Raw genomic sequence first — 21,391 nt, forward strand, 5'->3', positions numbered from 1 at the left:
CTTTATCAGGAGAAACACGAAAAAATTCAAATCGCCTACGTGTAAGATCTTACTCTACAACTCTTTGGTACGCAGTCAACTCGAATATGCGTCTACTGCTTGGAGCCCCTTTTATAGTAATCAATCCCAAAGGATTGAAGGTATTCAAAGGGCGTTCACCCGGTCATTAGCGTTCTCTGCCCCAAATATATCACATAGGAGTCCGTACAATGTTCGCTTGCAGTTTTTTAAAATGTGTACCTTGCGGGATCGAAGAATAATTCAGGATGTCTGCCTATTGCACAAAATTCTTAACCATAACATAGACTCGGTCTCGAATCTTACACCCATATCGTTAAATGTACCCTCGCGTTACCCTAGGTATCCTATAAATAAAATATTGGACCTTCCTTTTTGTAAAACGAATACGGGTATGACCTCTCCTGTTTGTAGAATGTGTAGAGAGTACAACAGCTTGAATACACAAGTGAATGGTCTCGACATCTTCCACGACAACCTTAACTGTTTCAAAACCAAACTACTACAATTCTTTTCAAAATAAAAATAAAAGTTAAATCTTATTTATTGGGTCCATACCTACATCTCTGTTCTACTTTTTTGCTCACATTGTTATGTTAGATTAATGTATTAATGTTTTACTGTTACCTTTCACATTTTTAGGTTAATCTTTAGTTTAGGTTAGTCTTTAGTTTAGATTAAGTACTTAACTTATCGTGTTGTAGTATCGTTTAAGAATGATGTGGATACCTATAATGAGGCATACATATCAGTATTTTATAATAAGAAATACCTTTGTATTGTTCTATATGTATGCTGTTGGTGTTCCTTAATAAATAAATAAATAAATAAATAATTTGTACTGATTTAATCCTTAATTTGATTTTTTATTGCATTTTTCGACTTGGCCAGTTACTGGTTCCAGTTTTATAGTATTTTTAGTAACTGGCCCCCCTATGCCAGTTACCCCAATTTGCTACTTGCAAGTAAATTAACTTAAAATACAGCTTATTACTTTGGTTTTAAATAGCATTTTCTGTGGTATAAATTTTGTAAAAATCGTTCAATATTTAGTAGTAACTGGCATAGGTATTCTAGTGGCCAGTTACTATATGGCCAGTTACTGAGAACTATTTTATGTTTCAGGATATATGCTAAAATCTCTTCAAGATAATGGTGGCCCAGCCCACAAACAGTCTTCACTATTTGGACTGTATCCTCGTCAATATCCGTAGTGGTTAGCAGCGATTCGAATCGGCTCTGTTATTCTCTTTGGAAGCTGGTGTTGCCATGCCAACTTCAATTTGGTGCAGCGTGGGACGAAGGGCCTGCTTCATCAGTCGTCTTCTCTCCAGCTTGAAGTTGATATTCAGAGTGCCTCCAAGGAGTCGGTGATCACTCCCAGTTTAAAATCTATTGATCACTGAGGCATCTCTGAATATGTGCCGCTTGTCAGTCATAATTAAGTCGATTTCATTTTTCGTCCTACACCATCGGGGCTTGACCATGTTCACTTCCTCCGGGGATGTTTCTCATAGAAAGAATTCATCAAGTACAGCCCATTCTGGTCTGTCTTATTCGAGGAAGTCAACAAGAATTTGCCCTCTCCGATTTCTGCTACTAAAGCCATGGGGTCCTACCCTTAATTCTTTGCATTCTTGTACTCCCACTTTGGCGTTGAAGTCCCCCATCACAATGGTGTATTGGGTCTTAGCAGTACACTTGATAGCCCTAGAGATATCTTCGTAACTATACTGCTTCGACTTCTGTGTCAGAGTGTGTCGAGGTTGGTGCATATACCTGTATGACCTTCAAGGAATCCTTCTCGGTTAGTTTAAGTACAAGGTACGCTACCAGATTCGACACACTACTGATCTCCACTACGTTGCTGACAAGGTTCTTGTTGACAAGAAATCCTACGCCACCTTGGGACAGTTGGTTACCCTCCCGACGGTAGAGCATGTGGCCAGACTTCAGGGCTATCGTGTCCCTCTCTAAGGGTTTCCGATAGCCCTATTCTATTCTATTCTGTGTGGGGGTGTCAGTGCCTGGACCTGGCTCCCTCGAATGGAACCTTTGTGCATATCCCCAAGGTCTAAACTGCCTTTCTAAGCTTGGACCATTTCCCACCATGCTGGCATTCCACTGCGGGTTGGTGGGATCACATATCTAGATGTGCTAAATCTAGACATGCAGGTTTCCTCACGATGTTTTCCTTTACCGTAAGAGTGATGGTATACATTGTACTTAAGTCAAAAGAACTAATTGGTACATGTCAGCACCGGGATTCGAACCCGCATCTCTGGCGTGAGAAGCGGGCGCTTACCGACTGAGCTACCACCGCTCTCCGATAGCCCTAAGATGTCCTTATTTTTTTGCCCAGCTCTACCTCGTGTTACACCATCTTCTCGTCCTCTGTCAGTGTCCGTGCGTTGTATGTAGCAAGTTGTAATTTATACAATCTTAAAATTAGTTCAAGAAGAAGCTAAGATTTAAGGATTTGACTTAATATAAACTTGAAATAATTCAATTTGATTGTTAATAAAGATTTGCGATGATTTAAAGATAAGAAACTTATTTTTGTCATAATAATATGTGAATTGTGACGTTGTTACACTAATTACATTGAAGGGGTATTGAATTGTAGAAGTATTTTTGTTTTTATTTTAAATTTTGTTAGAAAATCCTTCCTTCATTGGAAGGAAACCCGTGCCCCGGCAGGTGGGGACGTAATGATGACGATGAACTGTTTATTTGTTAAGAAATATAAGGTATTTCTCATTATTAAGTGTTAACACATATACTACGTCATAACACATTAATTATAATAGGTTCTTTATAATGTTTGCAGTAGTTATAAGGTTAAAACTTGTCATTTTAGTTAATTATATTAGGTGGCCAGTTACTGCAAAATAAGGGGGCCAGTTACTAAAATTTTTGGCCAGTTACTACACAAAAGTGATAGTTTTCATTTAAATAAAGATATTTAAATAAATAGTTCTTATTGATTATTAAATTGATCAAAAAAACAATCAACAGGATCTAGTGAATCATTAGATATATAAATCACCTAAATCAGATCATGCATTTAGATGGAGCACACACGTAAAGTGGCCAAGGTGCTTAAGTGGCCAGTTACTACCCCTTTTCCCCTACTTCGTGTTTAGGCTTGAATGATTCGTATTGATTAGTAGGACTTTTTGGTATCATTTGCACCTTACTTTTGATTGAAAAATATTGCAAATAAACTAAAAACTATAAAATAAAATAATAATTAAAAAAATTAAAAAACCGACTTCAAAAAACCACTAAAATGTAAGAAATAATTTAAGGTTTACACAAATTCTACTCGTTTGTGACAGTACAAATATACCTAAGCAGGAACTGTTCTTTTTGAAGTTGGTGCCATATTTCTTCAGATTACTTTGTCACCGCACCAACATCAAAAGAGAACAGTTCCTGCTTAGGTATATTTGTACTGTCACATACGAGTAGAATTTGTGTAAACCTTAAATTATTTCTTACATTTTAGTGGTTTTTTGAAGTCGGTTTTTTAATTTTTTTAATTATTATTTTGTTTGTTTGTTTTACTTTTAATTTTAATTTCGTTTTTTGTTTTATTTTTTGTGTACTTATGTTATTATTATTTTTTTGGTGAGTGGTGCTAGACACCGAATAAATAATTTTTATCTTTATCTTTTATCAGTGGAGTAAAATTTCTTATCAGTAACTTATTGCAACAATTACTTCAAACTGCGAACTTTTGTGCGAAAAGGGTAGAGTAGAAATACTGTTCATTAGTGTATTCGCCTTTTTCAATATATATGTCCCATAACCAACCTCTATTGTTTTTGAGCGAAAGAGATAGCTGAGAAAACAATTTAGCTTTTGTCCAAAACCGGTTTGGTCGGACGGTGCGTTTGAAACTTGTATGAAATTTCACAGGGTGTGAATTACTTACATAGGTATTTAGTTCAGAAACACGTTTTTGTCGCTTGTAGCTGATAGGTACAAATGAGTTTTGACAAGTAAATTGGCTGTTATAACTTTATCAACTTCAGCACCACAACACTGTATAGGCCTAGCATAAGCACAATACCATATAAAAATAGTGATAAATTCTTACCCAGGATTTGTTATCTGGTAATCATGTATTCGGAGCCATTGCAGTTTTTAAGCGCATTACATCAATGGAGTCATGATAATTTATCGGCGCATTACATCGATGGGCTGTGTTTTCACCTGAAATAATAATGGGTAGGTTACACATATTTTTTTTTAATACATATATTTATTTGCCTAGTTTCATTCAGAAATACAAACAATAACTCCTTTTTTGCTATTGAGGGGTAAATATCCACATTTAACCAGGTAGGTAATCGATGATACCCACATATTTTCGTATCTACTAAGATATGTACATGAATGCCTTGATTGCATGTATGCACAATTTACTCTCTCATAGTGTAAAATTGCTAATTTAATAACAATCCCCATACATATTAAGCATAGATATTAAAAAAATAATTTGGCTACGTTACTTCAATAAAAAATCATGTTAATAAATAAGCTGAGCATAACAAAATGGGATGGCTTGCTTTGATATTGAGTATTAAAAAGGATACTTACTTGCAATATTCAAACATAGCACTCACTAAACACTCTTATCTGCATCCACTAATATCTTTTAGAATATAACATCTTGAATATTCATTTGCGTAAAGAGCACTCACAATATTTTAACAACCAACAATAACACCGATCGTGACCATAGTTTGCACTAAACTGTAAACAAATTATCAAACAAAACATGCAAAATACTAACCCCAACTTCACCGGTGGCGGCGCGCGGCGGCGGTCACATAAGGGACGTAATAAATACCGGTTTGCTATAGCTTGTCAAGATGTTACCGGTGACGCGGTCGCTCACGCGTTCTATGCGTGCGATGCATGCCGGTTAGAAAGGAGACAAGGATAGCAATATTTGTCTGATCACGGGATAGTAAGGGATGACAATAAATGACCTAGTTGACCATCGCCGTAGTCGTCATCGCTATCGTTTGTCAAGATAACAGAGATAAATGTGTGCGTGTATAGGCATACGTTTTCTCTGTACACAGTAAGGTAAAGGCTAAGAGCAAAAGCAATAAAATGTCATACCCAAGATTAGTTTAGTTACTATTGATGCAAAGTATGACGAAATAAATGATTTATAGATAAATTCGACATGAGTACTTCAATGCTACGGTGCTATTATTTTTGTGTACTGGCTTGCTTTGGCATTCTCGTCCACTTTGATTTGTATGAAGAATTTGATATAATTATTTAACAGCTTTTATCAAGCTTAAAATTATAATAAATAGAAGCGACTATTTCACGACTATTTTTTGAGACATAATTCAAACCGATAGTCATAGTAGTTCCAAAGATATTCGATATTTTCAAAACCTCCAGCTATAATCCTCCACCAGGGCTGCAGCAAAGTACCTTTATATCTTTGCTATCTTTTGACGACTATTTCTGAAATTTGGCATGTCATTACGACTATTTCACGACTATTTTTTGAGACCTTAACCAAGTCGATAGGCCTTACCGTTTGTTCTGCAGAGGCTGGAGGATTATAGCTGGAGACCTCCAGCTATAATCCTCCATAAAGTATAGCTCTAACTCCGAAAGTATGATACGACTATTTTTTTGGAAAACACGACTATTTATGACTATTTCACGACTATTTTTTGGCATCATCAAAAATAGTTTCTATTGAGTTTCAATTTTGGAGGATTATAGCTCGAGGGACGTAAATCTCTTGTGCTGTAGTAATAAACATAGTCTGATCATCTACAAGTGTATCCTTAAGAACCTCAAAAATTAAAAAAAAACTTGATATTTTTATGCCAGTTCAATTTCTTTCAATCTGAAAAATTTAAATTGTAAACTTTTTTCTAAACAAAAACTTCACAATCCAATGAAAAACCTCCACAAACTTTTCGTAAACTGTATCAATTGATTTGCACGGGGAACTTGTTTCGCGGACGGTACCGGAAGTCAGCCGGTACGTAAATGCCCATTGTCTCAGTATCCGACACTCCAAGTCTTTTTGCGAACCGAATTGAAAGCATTTCAAAGTTCCTTTACTACCTTATTTGAAGTAAGTGCTCTTAGTACTTATATTTGGCCATATAAATTAGTTTGCCAAAATATTTATATCAATAGGGAAAAAACTTCATCTGCCAGTTGGCCCTACTTACTTGAAAAAATTACAACTGTTTAAATTGTACTTACACTTTACAGTAAGTATGTTTAAAAAAGGGTTGAGTAAGTAGAAAGTTTTCACAAACTTGCAAAAGTAGTAGAACAAAATTGATTGTGGCTTAGTTACTTTACGACTTTTGCAAAACCCATACAAGTTAATGAGCATAAAGTACCTACATAAGACTGAGGAAACCTATACATGTATAGCTAGTAGGTACAGTCGACAAAAAGTTATAAATGTAATTAATAGAACAACGTGAAACGTGATCCTAAAGTGTGCTTAATATTACCAACATTATTATAAGTGAATGGCAGATAATTCTGAGCAACCCAAAACAGTAAAATTTCCTCCATAAAACAGATAAATTAGTCAAAATAAATAATTAACATAATAACTAATGTCGCGTGTAACTAATTTGTAGAACATAATAATACAGGAAACCAGAAATATTAAATAACAGTAGTTTGCTCGATTGGCTGTGTCATTAGAACACGTGCCATACTGGTTGCGATTAAAAAAAAAACCAATTTTCTTGCCTAATTTCACGGTTTGTGTCGACTTCATTGGTTTTCGTGTTTTCAATTAATATTCCCAGTTCAAAAGCTAATGATATCCGACCCGATGTTGACCCTGTGTGTGGGGTAGCAAATTATTGTTTTGTTGTGAAATTAATAAGCGTTTTGAAGCAAACGTATCATTTGACATGTGCATTGCATGTGTGCAGTACAGGTCACAGGTTGTCAGGTGGTGAGGTCATTTATTTAGACTGAGAATAGTCAACTGACTTGCATAATAAATAAATAATCCTTTGAAAATATGAACATTTCAAAATACAACGTCTTGTTATCTCAAAGTTGTCTAATGAGTAGGTACAGGAAACTGGTAAACTGTTCTAAGTACAAAATAATGCAGAATTGCAGATGCATATTAGGTGCAGAGTTGCAGACCTATGTGTCTAGAAAATTAAGCTTTTATTTGAAACTCTACACTAACTTACCCCTGTTAAACCTACACTTTCTCTGCTTAGTGAAATTAAGTTAAAACTTAAGTATTTTTTTAAAAAGGGCTTTGATTATTTTTTAAAGAAAAACCTGTTTTTGTTGCTAAAATTTATCCCGTCTGCACAGGCTTACGTCATTTCAGAATAAAGTACTTGTTAAAAAGGTAAAAAAATTAAGTGGTCATCATTGTAGTTCATCAGACGTTAGAACTGTTCAACTGTTAGAAGCGGTTGGATCATCATAGTTTTTTGCTATCCTCATTATTGATTCATTAGGATTGTTTGTTTCATTTTTGTGGTTTGTGTTGTCTACAGCTCTACAACGTAAATAGAACTTTAAGTTAATTTTGCTGATATTATTTTAAGAAGGGTTTTTTTAATTATTTGTCACGTTTTAAGTTTCTTTAGTGATTTTTTTTCTTCCGCTAAATCATGACTGTATTAGACATAATTAAACATTCGTCTACTAACACTAAATATTAAGTAAGCCGATGATGATGATGATGTCCTCCACGACGTATCCGTCGACGGCGACACCGAGCTATGTAATTCCGGGCGTGTGCTCGGCAGAGGCTGGCGAACCCGAACTTTGTTTTGAATACTCTTCTATTCTATTCTATGTTCAGAGAGAAGACAGGCCGTCTTGGAACTCTTGGGCAATAAATACATTATAATATTTTTAATTTCATGAAAGGCAAAATCAACATAAAATTTGACTTTGACTATTAATAAACATCTCACTAAGTATAAGTTTTAGTTACCTAACTAAATCAAAGCAAAGCATGTATTATCATATCATTATCAATCCACTGATAACCACGACGAAGTTGGCGCGTCGCTATAACTAGACAGATTGACGAACCTCGCTCAACCACATGGCGCGATTTTACCGCCAACTCTTATTTCCGTGTCTATTCGTGAGAAAAATTGCGAGTGGGACAATTATTATTACCACTGTCCCCTTTTGATTTCAAGTACACCTGTATCCCCTGAGACGTACAAAAAAAGCGTCCTTGGATCCATTGTTGGGGTTTGCGCGCCAAGTGAATCAAAGGAACTTGCCAAAATCGGTGCGCATGCGCAAGCGCAAGAGACGCGGCGCGGGAAGCGTCAGTCTCACTTGGCAACCGGTTGCGCGCGCACGCTCTGTACCTCCACGCACGCCGTTTTGAGGTTAGGACAGAATTGGCGGGATTCGGCGCCGGACGGTTATCGCCAGGTGTTATTAGCTAGTCTGCTCCCACGCACACGACCCAGTATCCCCGTCTCGCCACTACCTGCGCACAACAGCTGTTTTTCTCTGGAGATTATTACAGTCAGATGTTTCTCGCGAACCAGTCGGCGCTCACCTGACGCGACGCAAACATCGTCTAGATAAACAGTTCGGAAGTTCAAGAAGACAATGGCAGCTGGAGGCCGCACCCCGAAGCAGAGGAGGATGGAGGTGTCTGGAGTGATGAGGAATAGCCCGAGGAGACGGAGAGGAAGCTGCAAGTGCCTGTTCGGGGTTCCTGACCGGGACGAGACGAGGAGGCTGATGGTGGAGCAGTACAACCGGGAACGGAAGCGCTTCATCAGACGTTTCAACTTCGACGTGGAGTCAGAATGCGCGTATAAAGCTGCCAAGTTGGAGTCGCCGGTGAAATTCGAGGAGGAGTGTGAGAAGATGGTGGACAGTCCAGTGAGGACGGCTGCGGAGGCGTTGTCCAGTGTCGGGAACACTGACCTGAGGTTGCTGGGGTCACCCTCGAGGAGTATCCACAGTGCTGCGTCCTCCCCCCGCACCCCTCGCACGCCCCGCGCCGCCCGCACCCCGCGAACCCCGAGGACTCCAGCCTCAAGACGGCAGCTGCAAATGACAGGTCAGTGCCAAATTTGGCTTTTATTGCTCACCTCTTTCACTTCAAATTCAATGGCTGTTTTTCACCTGCCTGTATGAATAGGTATGTGGGGCATTTGTTAACTATCTTAACATGGTGGTTACTACAAAGATAAACATTCAGACGAACGTGGATAATGTCGTAGTTCAAAAGAACAGAAGTCTGAAAGTTTTTTCAAGCTTCAAATACACACTTACATACTTCAATAGTAATCGGTGTACTAGGTAACCTAGTAAGATATTATTTAAGTAAATTTATTTTAAAAGTAAAAAACAGTTAAGTATTTACGCTTTCTGCACCCATCCTAAATTCTGATGCATCCGTAGAAAATGTTAATAAAGAAAGAGTTAAAGTTTCCCGCTAAAACCAAGCGTCCATTGATGACGTCATGTGGCCGAGCTCCTACCATGATATTAATATTCAGGCAAGCCGGACCATTACCCGTACTACGCATGTAATGGTCGAAGCTACATTTGAACTTTTTTTTGTCTCACACTAACTAGATTATTTTGACTTCCACAGTCAAAAAATATTTATGACTCAGTCAATCATACAAAAAAAGCTAGATCTTATTTTTAATACACTCTGCATTTAGTCAATCATACAAAAAACCTAGATTTTTATACACACTGCAAGATGATAATAATACCTACATAAGGGCAAAAAAACTAGATATGAAAACTTCTGAATGTGGAAAGGCTTGCACAGAAATGATATTTTTTATTGATTTAAGTGTTCATAAAAATGACCTACATTTGCCACCATACATTATCTGAGTAAATAAAGATAGTATGGATAAATATTTACACTTAGATTGGACTTGCACTGGAGATTGCAGGTTCTAATCCAACTTTACAAATTATTGAAAAACTAGGTACGGTGGCCTGCGCCTAAAAGTATACAGGCGGAGTTTTTAAAATAGCGATCTCAAGCTCACATGCTGCTTAAGCACATCCCCATAAACATGACTGCTACACACATCACACACAACACGTCCCCGGATTTATAACAGATGTAGCTGGTCCCTTCATCATCAGGGATCGCTATTTTAAAAACTCCGCCTGTATACTTTTAGGCGCAGGCCACCGTACCATAGACACAATACATGGCTCATCATGGCTTTGTTATAAATACACCAAAAAGTAAGGGATACTTAAATGATGCGCTAAAATCTAAATTGTTGAATTGCGATTACATCTAAAGTGTATGTGGTAGGTATCTAAAACTTATTTAGCAAAAATTTTAACTTTTTTTTGCAAAACATTACTTACTTACAATTTGTTATTCGACGTGTAACTTCAATTTATTTTTAAACTTCCTTTCTTTTATGATCTAATGGTTCCTTTAATTTTTGATAATGGCATTTGCGATTTTGAATCCTGTATTCAAGTCGTGACTTGCCTCAAGTTTTAGGTCATTGGCTGGTTACGTCATCTACTTTGTTGCCTTTTATGAAGTATCTTCCCTTTTATGGTTACATCCGATTTTTTTATTTTGGCATTAGACTTTTATCATACAAACTTATTTGTTTCCATTGTTCGCTGAGTACTTTAGAAGCAACGCTAATGCTGTAATGCTACCTAGGTACATTATTTCAAATTTCAATCAACCCTTATGGTTGATACCAATAAAAAAACATGTTTCTTCAAAAATATTGTACTTATTTCAAAAAGGATTTAAAATTAAATTTATCACTATAATAAGTGGAATAAACGGTTTTAACCGCACCTTAATGGTTTCGTTAGTCATCGATTTTATCGATGATGTCCACGATGTTATAGCTGCAAACAACCTACCTACTTACTTAAAAAAATATTGCAAAACACCACCCAAAGTTTATTATGAAGATTTGAAAAAAAAAAACCTCATTCATTGAATTCCACCCACATTCATACAACATAATCCAACTACATACTACAATCGCGTTAAAAACAAAAGAAAATATTAAAAACATACAATGTTACTTCAAAACTATATTACATCCAGTAACCATAGCATAGCAGTAGCAGCACATTAATATTCCTACATTGCCTGGACTAGAACCGGGGACCGTGACGTGGGAGCCCCTCCGTTACCACCGAGTGATCGGTGCCCTATGTGGGTACTACATGTGGTCAACGATAATTTATACGAACTAGATGGAGATTTGGGACTTTATTCAGTGGCACAATAATGGTTGTCATTAGGTTGAACTTAAAACGGTTTGAAAGTAAATAAAATGCGGACAGTTTTTTTGCCATGTTTTGTATGTGGCACTCCATCTTGTTCGTATATTGATAATCTAAGACTGTAGTGCACAGGAATATTGGTGATTGAATTACTGTTACATAGATATAGGAAAACACACAATACTTAAGCATTTTAACCACATAAAATGGCAGACTACATCGAGCGTTTAAAATAAAATGTAGTTTTTAAAAAATATACTTACTCTGAGGCTGACTATGAAGGACCATTATAAGTACTTAATAATAAATTATTATTGAGTGTAAGAATTTAATTTTAATTTAGTACTTAATTCTCTCGTTCCACCTTGCGTCTTCAGCCTTGAAAGTATTACCTACTTTATTTCTCCAGTCAGTTTGTGAGAGAAGTCGGTTTGAAAATAATAAAAGTCAAAAAGCGTGACTTCTTCCCCTACTTTTGTATGGTTTTTGAATTTAACGATTACTCTCACTGTCTAGCTAATAATATTGAGACATCACGTTTTTCAGGATAACATTGATAAAGTTACTTATATACACTCACTAACAATGAAAAGTTTCCACTGAGAAAAACACCAAATTACTTCGGAAAGCTAGCTTAATGACGCCTTCTGCAACATTGGAGTACATTTGACAAAGCATCAGGATATTACCAACTAAAACGGTAATATTTTGTTCAAATTTTAAATTAAATGTTTGAAAAACTTGGGATCGTTTGGTGTTGCCATTTTGTGAGTGGAACGTTTTCATTGCTTGTGGTGTATTTTGAAGTTGGTCGACACTTAAAACTTTTTTTAAAATGGACTTTTATTAGCACATTATTTTGGATGTTGCGAATAATGTGCCCATGTAATAGGTAAAGTAGTAAGTACCTACGATAGATTTTTACTGATATTTCCATGTTAATCTCTGTTTTACACTATCTTTCCTAGTTATACTTGTGATTAGTTTTATTATTCTTTGGTTAAGTGGTTAATTGGTTATACCAACATACTTCAACATTATTTTAAAATAAGTATACCTAGTTATAATCGCTTACCTATTAAATGTTAGTAAAAATAATAAAATTAAGTAGGCACTTACTTCTTTAAACAAAGTTCAACAACCTCTAATAAATCATAATCTCCATGACGCCTATCTCCTATAGACTATGGTAAAAAAAAGTACACAAAAAAACTTGAACTGACGAACATCAAGTGGTTTTATCATCCATAACAGAAGTCAGTGAACGCTATATTATACAACTAATAATTATTAATTCTAATAAGAAATAGTAATTACAGCCATAATGCCTTATGGGTTTTGTTGAAATGTAGATTAGACTAGAGGTAAAATAAGAACTTCAGTTGTTCTACTTTAAAGTTTTCTGATGAAACCGAAAACCACATGAAACGTAAAAAAAACTAAAATTAGAGCTAAAAATAATCGATTATTTTTGGTATCTGTACCTTATACCTAAGTAAAAGATAGGTATATCTTGCACTTAGATTAGTTTTTCACTTCCCATCTCGGTGTTTTCCTAGATTATCCTTTTAGCTTAACATTTTGCGTCCCGAATTTTTCGTTCATTATTATAATACTTATTACTTACTAACTACTTCATTGGTCCATATATGCCTTTAACTTACAAGTTGCAATGCCTTTATGCCTTATAACCAGCCTGCAATGCAGGCGTTATCGGTGAACTTTAAACTTCTAAAACCCATAACCCTTTTAGCTGTTATCAGAAATCAGGTTATTCAACCGGTAACCAACCAACTACGGAATAGAAATAGCCCTTTTAAAGGGCCTGGTTCAATATTTATAGGTTTAGTCGTAAAAGTAATTATTAAGTTTTAAAATAGTTCAAATCAAATCATTTATTTGTTATAGTTGCCTACTTACTAGTAGTACTTTGATTAACTTAATTTACGTGTAACATTTAGCAATAACCCCCTTGAAAATGTGAATGTACCCACCTGGATTACCTATGTATTAGGTACTCATATGTAAATGTAATTAAATGTATACTGTAGGCATTACCTGGTCTAGGTATTAGATCATAATCATGAATAATGATGATTCATAAGACTTGGTAAATTGGTACAAAAAATCTCCAATGAGTCATACAATTCAGGACAGGGAACCTGTTGTATGTAATGTACGACTGTTTTTATGTTTACTTAGTATAAAAACATTTATATGTATACTGTTTAGGTATAGATATATGTATTGTACCTACCTACTTACCGTACTAAGTAAAGTACCTATACTTATCTGCATAAAATCAATTTCCTATTCTGTCTAAATAGTCTTTCTTAATACCTAGGTGCTCGATTTATTTCAAGTGAACACTAAAACTGAAAAACCCTGAAATTTAAATCAAAATCCAAGCTTTCCTAAACACGTTTCTAAAGAAACTTCATTTCGATGTTTACTAACATAATATAATAAAAGAACATAATATGTCTGTAACTCTGTATCTCGTGTGTGTGTGTGTGTGTATTTGTGTGTGTGTATGTGTGTGTCCCGTTAGCCGGAGTCGTTGAACTGAGGGCCCGAGCCTCCATGTTGTATGTATCTCATGGATTTGTACAAATTACGCTGTATATTTACGTATATTTATATGTATTGTAGGTATTTGTTTCCATAAGTTAGCTCAGTCTTGAAAAATTGTAAAATATGCTAATGTAATTTGAACAGGATATGAGGTAGATTTGCACAGGGAAAAAATAATTGGGGTTGTGGATTTGTGGAAGCTCAGTATAGGGAAAAGGGTCCAGGAAAGGATTGTCAATGAGAATCCTTAATTTTATACTGAAACACTCTAGGAATGAGTCTTACCTGAGCGACTAATGGCCTAAATGGCGACCTGAAAGGCTTTCACAAAAATACTTTGTGCTATACAAAACCTATACCTAATTAATATAGAAAAAAAAATATTGGGCCTGCAATCCTAAAAAGAATTGAATTTCAATATACTCAAGTAAATAAAAACGTAGTCAGTAAATTTTTCAATTTCCCTTGAATCAGTAATAATTATAACTAGCTACCTACTGGGAACGAGGCATAATCTTGATCAAAAGCCTTATTCAAAAGTCTCAAATTACTCGCAAGTCTGCACCCATATTCCAAATACATTACTTATTCGATTCCCAGAAGGATCAATGCAGCCAGTTCTTTAAAACCCAATAACAATTTCTTTCGAAGAATTTATCGAACACTGTCATTATTTATTTAAGATTTTCAACATACACAGTGTGGTTACAGTAATTAATCGATTGCCTGGTTTTAGCAGCTGTGGATGGGTACACTTGGGTTGGATTGGACCGGGGAACTTGAAAAAATTAGGACCACAAGTCACAAACTTACGTAGTCTTTTGGAGGTGGAATGCTGGCTCAGCCGCTATTGGTCTATTTCGCCGATAATCCTATCATCATTCTTTCATAAAATTAATCCTTTGTTTGTTATCATTTTCTATCTCTCTTTAACTCAAAATAATTTCAGGAAAGAAAAATTAGAGAAATTAGGCAAGGTGCTTGCAAGACTCTTGTAAACTGACAGTTCTTCCTATGAATTTTGAGGGCAACTTTATAAACTAACCAGTCAATATAACTTTTAGATACTAATTTGAAGAGGTCAGATCCACAACATAAATCATAAATAAACGGTATGATTTGACACCCGCTGCACTGCAGGTCGCAACAATTTGGACAAAGGTGGCACTGGTCGATGAACTCTGTTCCTTTTCAACTAACCATTAAATTAAATGAGTAAGTTATTGTCGACTGCACAACATATTATGACGTCATATATTATTACAGTATACAGTAGTATTATAAAAAAAACAACGTTTAAAGAGTGTTGTAATTTATACTTAAGGCATTTGACAGCAGTAATTTTAATTTTATCTATCACCCATAAAAATACAGAAACTCAAAACTTTATAGCCATCTTTAGGTCTGTATTGTTTAAACCTCATATTTATTTACTTCTCCACAACCTTCCATACCGTAAGCCACAATCCCCGATTTCTTTAAAAGATTTATGCTAAGCCATACAGTTTTATGATTCCCTACAATGTACTGTGTAACTTAAAAAAACCCTGTCAACGTAAATTAAACCTTATGCAGTCTGTCATAAAAGTTAATGGAATGGCAAATAAGTTGGGTAACGCGTAAGCCAGGTAGCAGATCCGTATAAACAGAGCTCAAGATCTCAAGATATACATTTTTGTTTTTTATCTTCCTTTTAAGTTTTTTTTCTTCATGTCAGAAACCTGTTTCGGATGTATTTGCAAGTGTCTCGGCTTTATTTGAAACGTTTTGATGAAGTTAGATTTAACTTGGGGATTAGTAAGAATGAGCACTAAAATTAATTTGATTTTGATTTGGACGTGGTTTTTCCAAGTTAAATATTATGTAAGTACCAAAAATAATACCCCTTATTATAAAACGAAGACTAAAATAAAATAGATACTTACCTATATAAAAAATATAAGTACCTCGGTACAATAATTAAATAAAATATATACCCGACTTTAAAGTACTATGAAATTTCTAAACAATAACCGTTTTTAAAACAGTAAACTATCTTTAGTCTTAGTTTTACATATAATAAACGGGAATATATTAATAGACAATTTAAAAAAAATATACCTACATTTATAATGAATTTAAATAATAAATTGTGCGTATAACAAAGTGCACGTATAATCCCTAAAGGTGCGGACAGAATCATATTTTCAATACTGACTTAGCAAATTACAATTTTCGCAAAAACTACTTTATTCCTATCAACATAAGGACTCGTGTCGAATAGTGGCGGTGTTTTCTTACGATGTGGCTCGATCATGGCGTAAAATCTCCATTGTCACTTCACAAAGGCGTCCGCGAAAGCTCAACTTACAAGAAAATTGCTTACTTTCATACACTGTATTCATACTGACATACAGGTATATATTTCTTATATACACGGGCGATGAAAAAGATCCACTCACAAAAAACCGATACGAAACAACGACCTAAATTTTTGAGTTGCATTGTGACAGGCAAGCGGGACGGTCGGGTCCGCCGGGCGCTCCCGGGCCCCAACACGTGTTAGCCACTGGCCCTTGCGCATAAAAATCCTTTGTTTCGCGTTGCCTTTTGTTTATCAGTAACCGTTGTACGAAAGCTTGAGTCTTTATAAGTATCTATATTAAGTGATCTCTTATTTATTGAAAAAGTTTTGCAATGTGTATACTATAGTGTCAAATTACCTAATCTCTTGCCTTGTATCAATATAGTCATTTCATTAAAGTGCGCGGTTCTAGTGTGTGAAGTGTATAAATTATAGAGTGACGCAGCCCCTTTATAGGCGTGATATAAGTTCGCCATCCGCCACCGTCATACCCTAAAGCATTATCCGTGAGAATCTGGTGAGAGAATTCCAATCCCGATTTAGAGACCAGCTGACGTTGCTTCAGAAATACCAACTATCCGCAACACCGTAGTTTTACCAGCTAGACCTTCAGGGCACCTGACAGAAGGCAATCAGCATACTTTATCATCCTTCCGAATACATTTGAAATTAAAAGCCTTTTATGTCAATATGTCCTGAACGAAAGTAGTGGTTACTTGAACTAAGCAAAACGTGGTGATTATTGCAATTTTTTGAACAGGGAAAGAAGAAAAGCATCTCATATTGCTTTGATTTTAACTTGTACTTATCCAAATAGCACAGTATCCAGCAGAATATCACCAAATGCATTTATCTATAGTCAACAACAAAAAACTCAAATTCTTTTATTGCATGAACAGTGTTCCTAAGATCTGTTACATTTTGAAAAGGATTAATAACGAAACCAGTGCGTGTCCAAAAAATCTAGCACGACATTTACACCAAGTGTCGTGCTAGATTTTTTTGGACACATCCAGCAAAATACCAACGAATAAAAACTTTAGTTAGTAAATTATAACATCACCAATTTACTCATTGCATGAACAAACTTAACATAATATATATTTTAATTAACAATGCCTGGAAACTAACGTAAGTATCCTATTATACAAACATGTGCAGGGTTTAGGACCACTGACTAATATTTTTCCACAGCAAACGCAATTCTTAGAAATAAGCTCTCTTTCAGACCAAAATATTTTTAAAAAAAAAAAACCCCGGCAATAGACCCATTGCGCCAAAAGAAACGGAACATCTGCAAGCCATAAAATAGACCCAAACTGAAACAATGGGTAAAAAGTAGACAAAGCCAAAGTTTGTTAAACTAAATTCCCACATTGCAACAAAGATACTTTTTAAGCAGAATATAACAAAAATGTTTATAGACAGAAACTGTACCCCTAAAACAACAGCTCACCGAATATTTTAATGGAATTCTACCAAGTATTTTTGACCGCTTGGTATATGATGATATGTAGCTGTCTACATCAACGAACCATTCTAGGGAAACTGAAAAACGAACACAAGATAAAATATAATAAAATCATTATAGTTCATATGCAACCTAGTTCATATGCAATAATAGTTCATAAATCAACTATAGTTCATAATATATGCAACCGTTGCCTACACGAGTATCCACCGCTAGAACTGAATAATAAATGGAAGATAACAATCAATTTATTTTCAATCAATTATCGCCACCAATCGAAGACGCACACAAACACAGAATAAGTATCATCAATCCTGTAAACCACTACCCAGCTCAGAAGTCACAGACGTAAGCCACAGGAACGCTACAGAAATCTACAGCATAACTGCAGTATCAGACACAGGACCACTTAAGCCATCTACAGTCACTCACTGCAGCATCAGCACAGGACTACTCCAGCCATCTACAGTCACTCAACTACAGCATCAGTACAGGACCACTCCAGCTATCTACAGTCACATACTACAGCATCAGCACAGGACTACTTCAGCGTCAGCACAGGACCACTCCAGCATCAGCACAGAACCACTCCAGCCATCTACAGTCACTCCACTACAGCATCAGCACAGGACCACTCCAGCTATCTACAGTCACATACTACAGCATCAGCACAGGACTACTTCAGCGTCAGCACAGGACCACTCCAGCATCAGCACAGAATCACTCCAGCCATCTACAGTCACTCCACTACAGAATCAGCACAGGACCACTCCAGCAACAGAACAGGACCACTCAGGATCAGCACAGGACCACTGCAGCATCAGCACAGGACCACTCCAGCCATCTACTGGCACACACTACAGCATCGGCACAGGACCAGTCCAGGCATCTACTGGCACACACTACAGCATCAGCACAGGACCACTTCAGCATCAGGACAGGACCACTTCAGCATCAGGACAGGACCACTGCAGCATCAGCACAGGGCCACTCCAGCCAACTACAGGCACACACTACAGCATCAGCACAAGACCACTTCTGCGTCAGCACAGGACCACACCAGCAACAGCACAGGACCACTGCAGCATCAGCACAGGACCACCCCAGCCATCTACAGGGACGCACTACAGCATCAGCACTGGACCACTTCAGCATCAGCACAGGATCACTCCAGCCATCTACTGGCACACACTACAGCATCAGCACAGGACCACTCCAGCATCAGCACAGGACCACTCCAGCCATCTACAGACACACACTACAGCATCAGCACAGGACCACTTCAGCGTCAGCACAGGACCACTTCAGCAACAGCACAGGACACACTACAGCATCAGCACAGGACCAGTTCAGCATCAGCACAGGACCACTCCAGCCATCTACTGGCACACACTACAGCATCAACACAGGACCAGTTCAGCATCAGCACAGGACCACTTCAGCATCAGCACAGGACCATTCCATGGACTGGAACAGGATATCAGACCCGAGCAGCAGCAGCATGAAGAAGAATGTATCACATGCACCCAGACATGCCAAGAAGGCTAACAAATTACGCTCTCCACAAACCTTATTCCTACCCGTACCCTACCTCCTATATTGGCTTATTAGGGTGCATACTCGGTCGATTATACTCACTTTCCTTACCTATCCCTGAGCGTGTGTTCCCCCTCCTCTTAAAAACTATGTGCTGCCTGGTTGGCCTGGCGTAATCCAGGATGCAGGGTAACTCCTGGCTGGGTTTTGTGCAATACATACATACATACATACATACGAAACAACGACCTAAATTTTTACAAACATTGAATTTTAAATTTGAATAAAATATTACCGTTTTTAGTTGGTAACATCCTGATGCTCTGTTAAATGTACTTCAATGTTGCAGAAGGCGTTATTAAGCTAGCTTTTTTCGTTTAGGAGTAATTTGGTGCTTTTTTCAGTGGAACCTTTTCATTGCCCGTGAGTGTATTAGTTTTAAAATTATAGCCATAGCCACAATGACCCATGTTAATAAAATAACTGCTCCATATGAAAAATCATTTAAATATAAAAAAAAGGTTTCCCCACTTCTGGTGAGGTGATGAGACATGACCACCTGTTTCCAGCTAAATCCAGGAACCCTATAGTTCTAAGAAATGTTGCTAAAGCGAATTCGCAATTATTTAGGTACACGGTATAAGAAAATACAGACCCATTACTTTATCCATTACAAAGAATTTCGAAATCAATCGTGATAGTTAAGTTAGTCTCGAATTTAAAGGATTTGTTTTATTTGCATGACCGATGTTATAAATAAATAAATATGTGGGGACATCTCACACACGGCCATCCGACCCCAAGCTAGGCAGAACCTGTGTTATGGGTGTCGGACAGCTGATATATCTACACAAATACATAGATAGATAGATACTAAATATAAATATCAACACCCAAGACCCGAGTACAAATATCTGTCTTTAAACAAATATCTGCCCCAGCCGGGAATCGAACCCGGGACCTTCGGCTCAATAGTCAGGGTCACTAACCACTACGCCATTCGGTCGTCTGATGTTAATGGAATTTCATAACAATAAAGAGATTCGTTCACAATAGTTAGTAAGTTTTAAGTTATAAAATATGGATCGTGAACTAAATACACTCACAGGCAATGAAAAAGTTCATTTAAAAGTAAAACCTAACATAATGGCACCTTTTGCAATGTTTAAGTACATTTTACGACGCATCAGAATATTACTTTTTAAGTATAATGTTATGTATTAGTTATATATTCATAATTGTATTTATGTAATGTTTCTATGGGCCTAGTTGCCTGAAATAAATGGTTATTATTATTATTATTACCAACTAAATACGATACTATTTTGTTCAAATTTTAAATAAAATGTTTGAAAAAATTGGGGTTGTTTGGTAACGGCATTTTGTGAGTGGAACTTTTTCATTGCCCGTGAGTGTAGGAACAACTGTTTTTGAAAAGCGCTACCCATGTTCATTTCATTAATATTCTGCATTTCTTTTTTTCCAGATTATTGGACGGTGAGAAAACGCAGCGATTCCACCTCAAGTGACAAAGAAAATTGAAGGATTCAATAACCTCTAGTAGTTCTATAGGTACAACATAAGTAACAGAATAATAATATAAGATAGTTACATCATCAAGACCCATCACGTCTCCTGCTGGAGCACGGGTCTTCTTCCAATGAAGGAAGAGTTTTAGGCGTAGTCCTAATATAAGATACCTATCTGTCTTATTGTCTAATAAATCTGGGTTTATTCCAGAATGGCATAAGTAAGTACATACAACTCAAAATTAGAATAGGTATTACAGACATACATAACCATAAATTAGTCATTGATCATCTTTGAAATAGTATGAAACAGTCAAACTCCAAAATTAATCTTATGAGTAAAAAAAACATACATACAGACGAATTGAGAACCTCCTCCTTTTTTCGAAGTCGGTTAAAAACTATTGATTTTGTTAGTGTTGTTACATACAATCAATCCTCGTAACTTAGTGATTAAAGTTATTAGTTCTCTAATAAATAATAAATAACTTATGTGCTGTGTGTATTAAATAGTTATTAAGCTGAAAAAGTTATTTAATTTTACTTAACTAAATATTGTATGTAATTTTTGTACATATTATCTTTTATAGGTTTTCGATAATCATTGTCATTACTTCCACCTGTATATTTACGGCTGCT

At 36.3% G+C, this 21,391-nt stretch overlaps 1 protein-coding gene across 1 annotated transcript; it reads left to right on the forward strand.

Annotated features, from left to right (window-relative positions):
• The first annotated feature begins 8,045 nt into the window (after positions 1-8,045).
• Positions 8,046-20,938, forward strand: LOC105397925. The gene is made up of 2 exons (XM_011569947.3): positions 8,046-9,112; positions 20,710-20,938. Exons 1-2 carry the CDS (start codon positions 8,653-8,655, stop codon positions 20,763-20,765), a joined length of 516 nt encoding a protein of 171 aa, XP_011568249.3. The 5' UTR covers positions 8,046-8,652; the 3' UTR covers positions 20,766-20,938.
• The last annotated feature ends 453 nt before the right edge of the window (positions 20,939-21,391 follow it).

The sequence above is a fragment of the Plutella xylostella genome, chromosome 14 (assembly GCF_932276165.1).
Source record: "Plutella xylostella chromosome 14, ilPluXylo3.1, whole genome shotgun sequence".
NCBI lineage: Eukaryota > Metazoa > Arthropoda > Insecta > Lepidoptera > Plutellidae > Plutella > Plutella xylostella.

Bases quoted from the DNA above. Each gene is read 5' to 3' on its own strand.
- LOC105397925 (XM_011569947.3), top strand. From the start codon at position 8,653: ATGGCAGCTGGAGGCCGCACCCCGAAGCAGAGGAGGATGGAGGTGTCT. The intron at 9,113-20,709 runs GTCAGTGCCAAA...CTTTTTTTCCAG, and splicing joins ACGGCAGCTGCAAATGACAG to ATTATTGGACGGTGAGAAAA.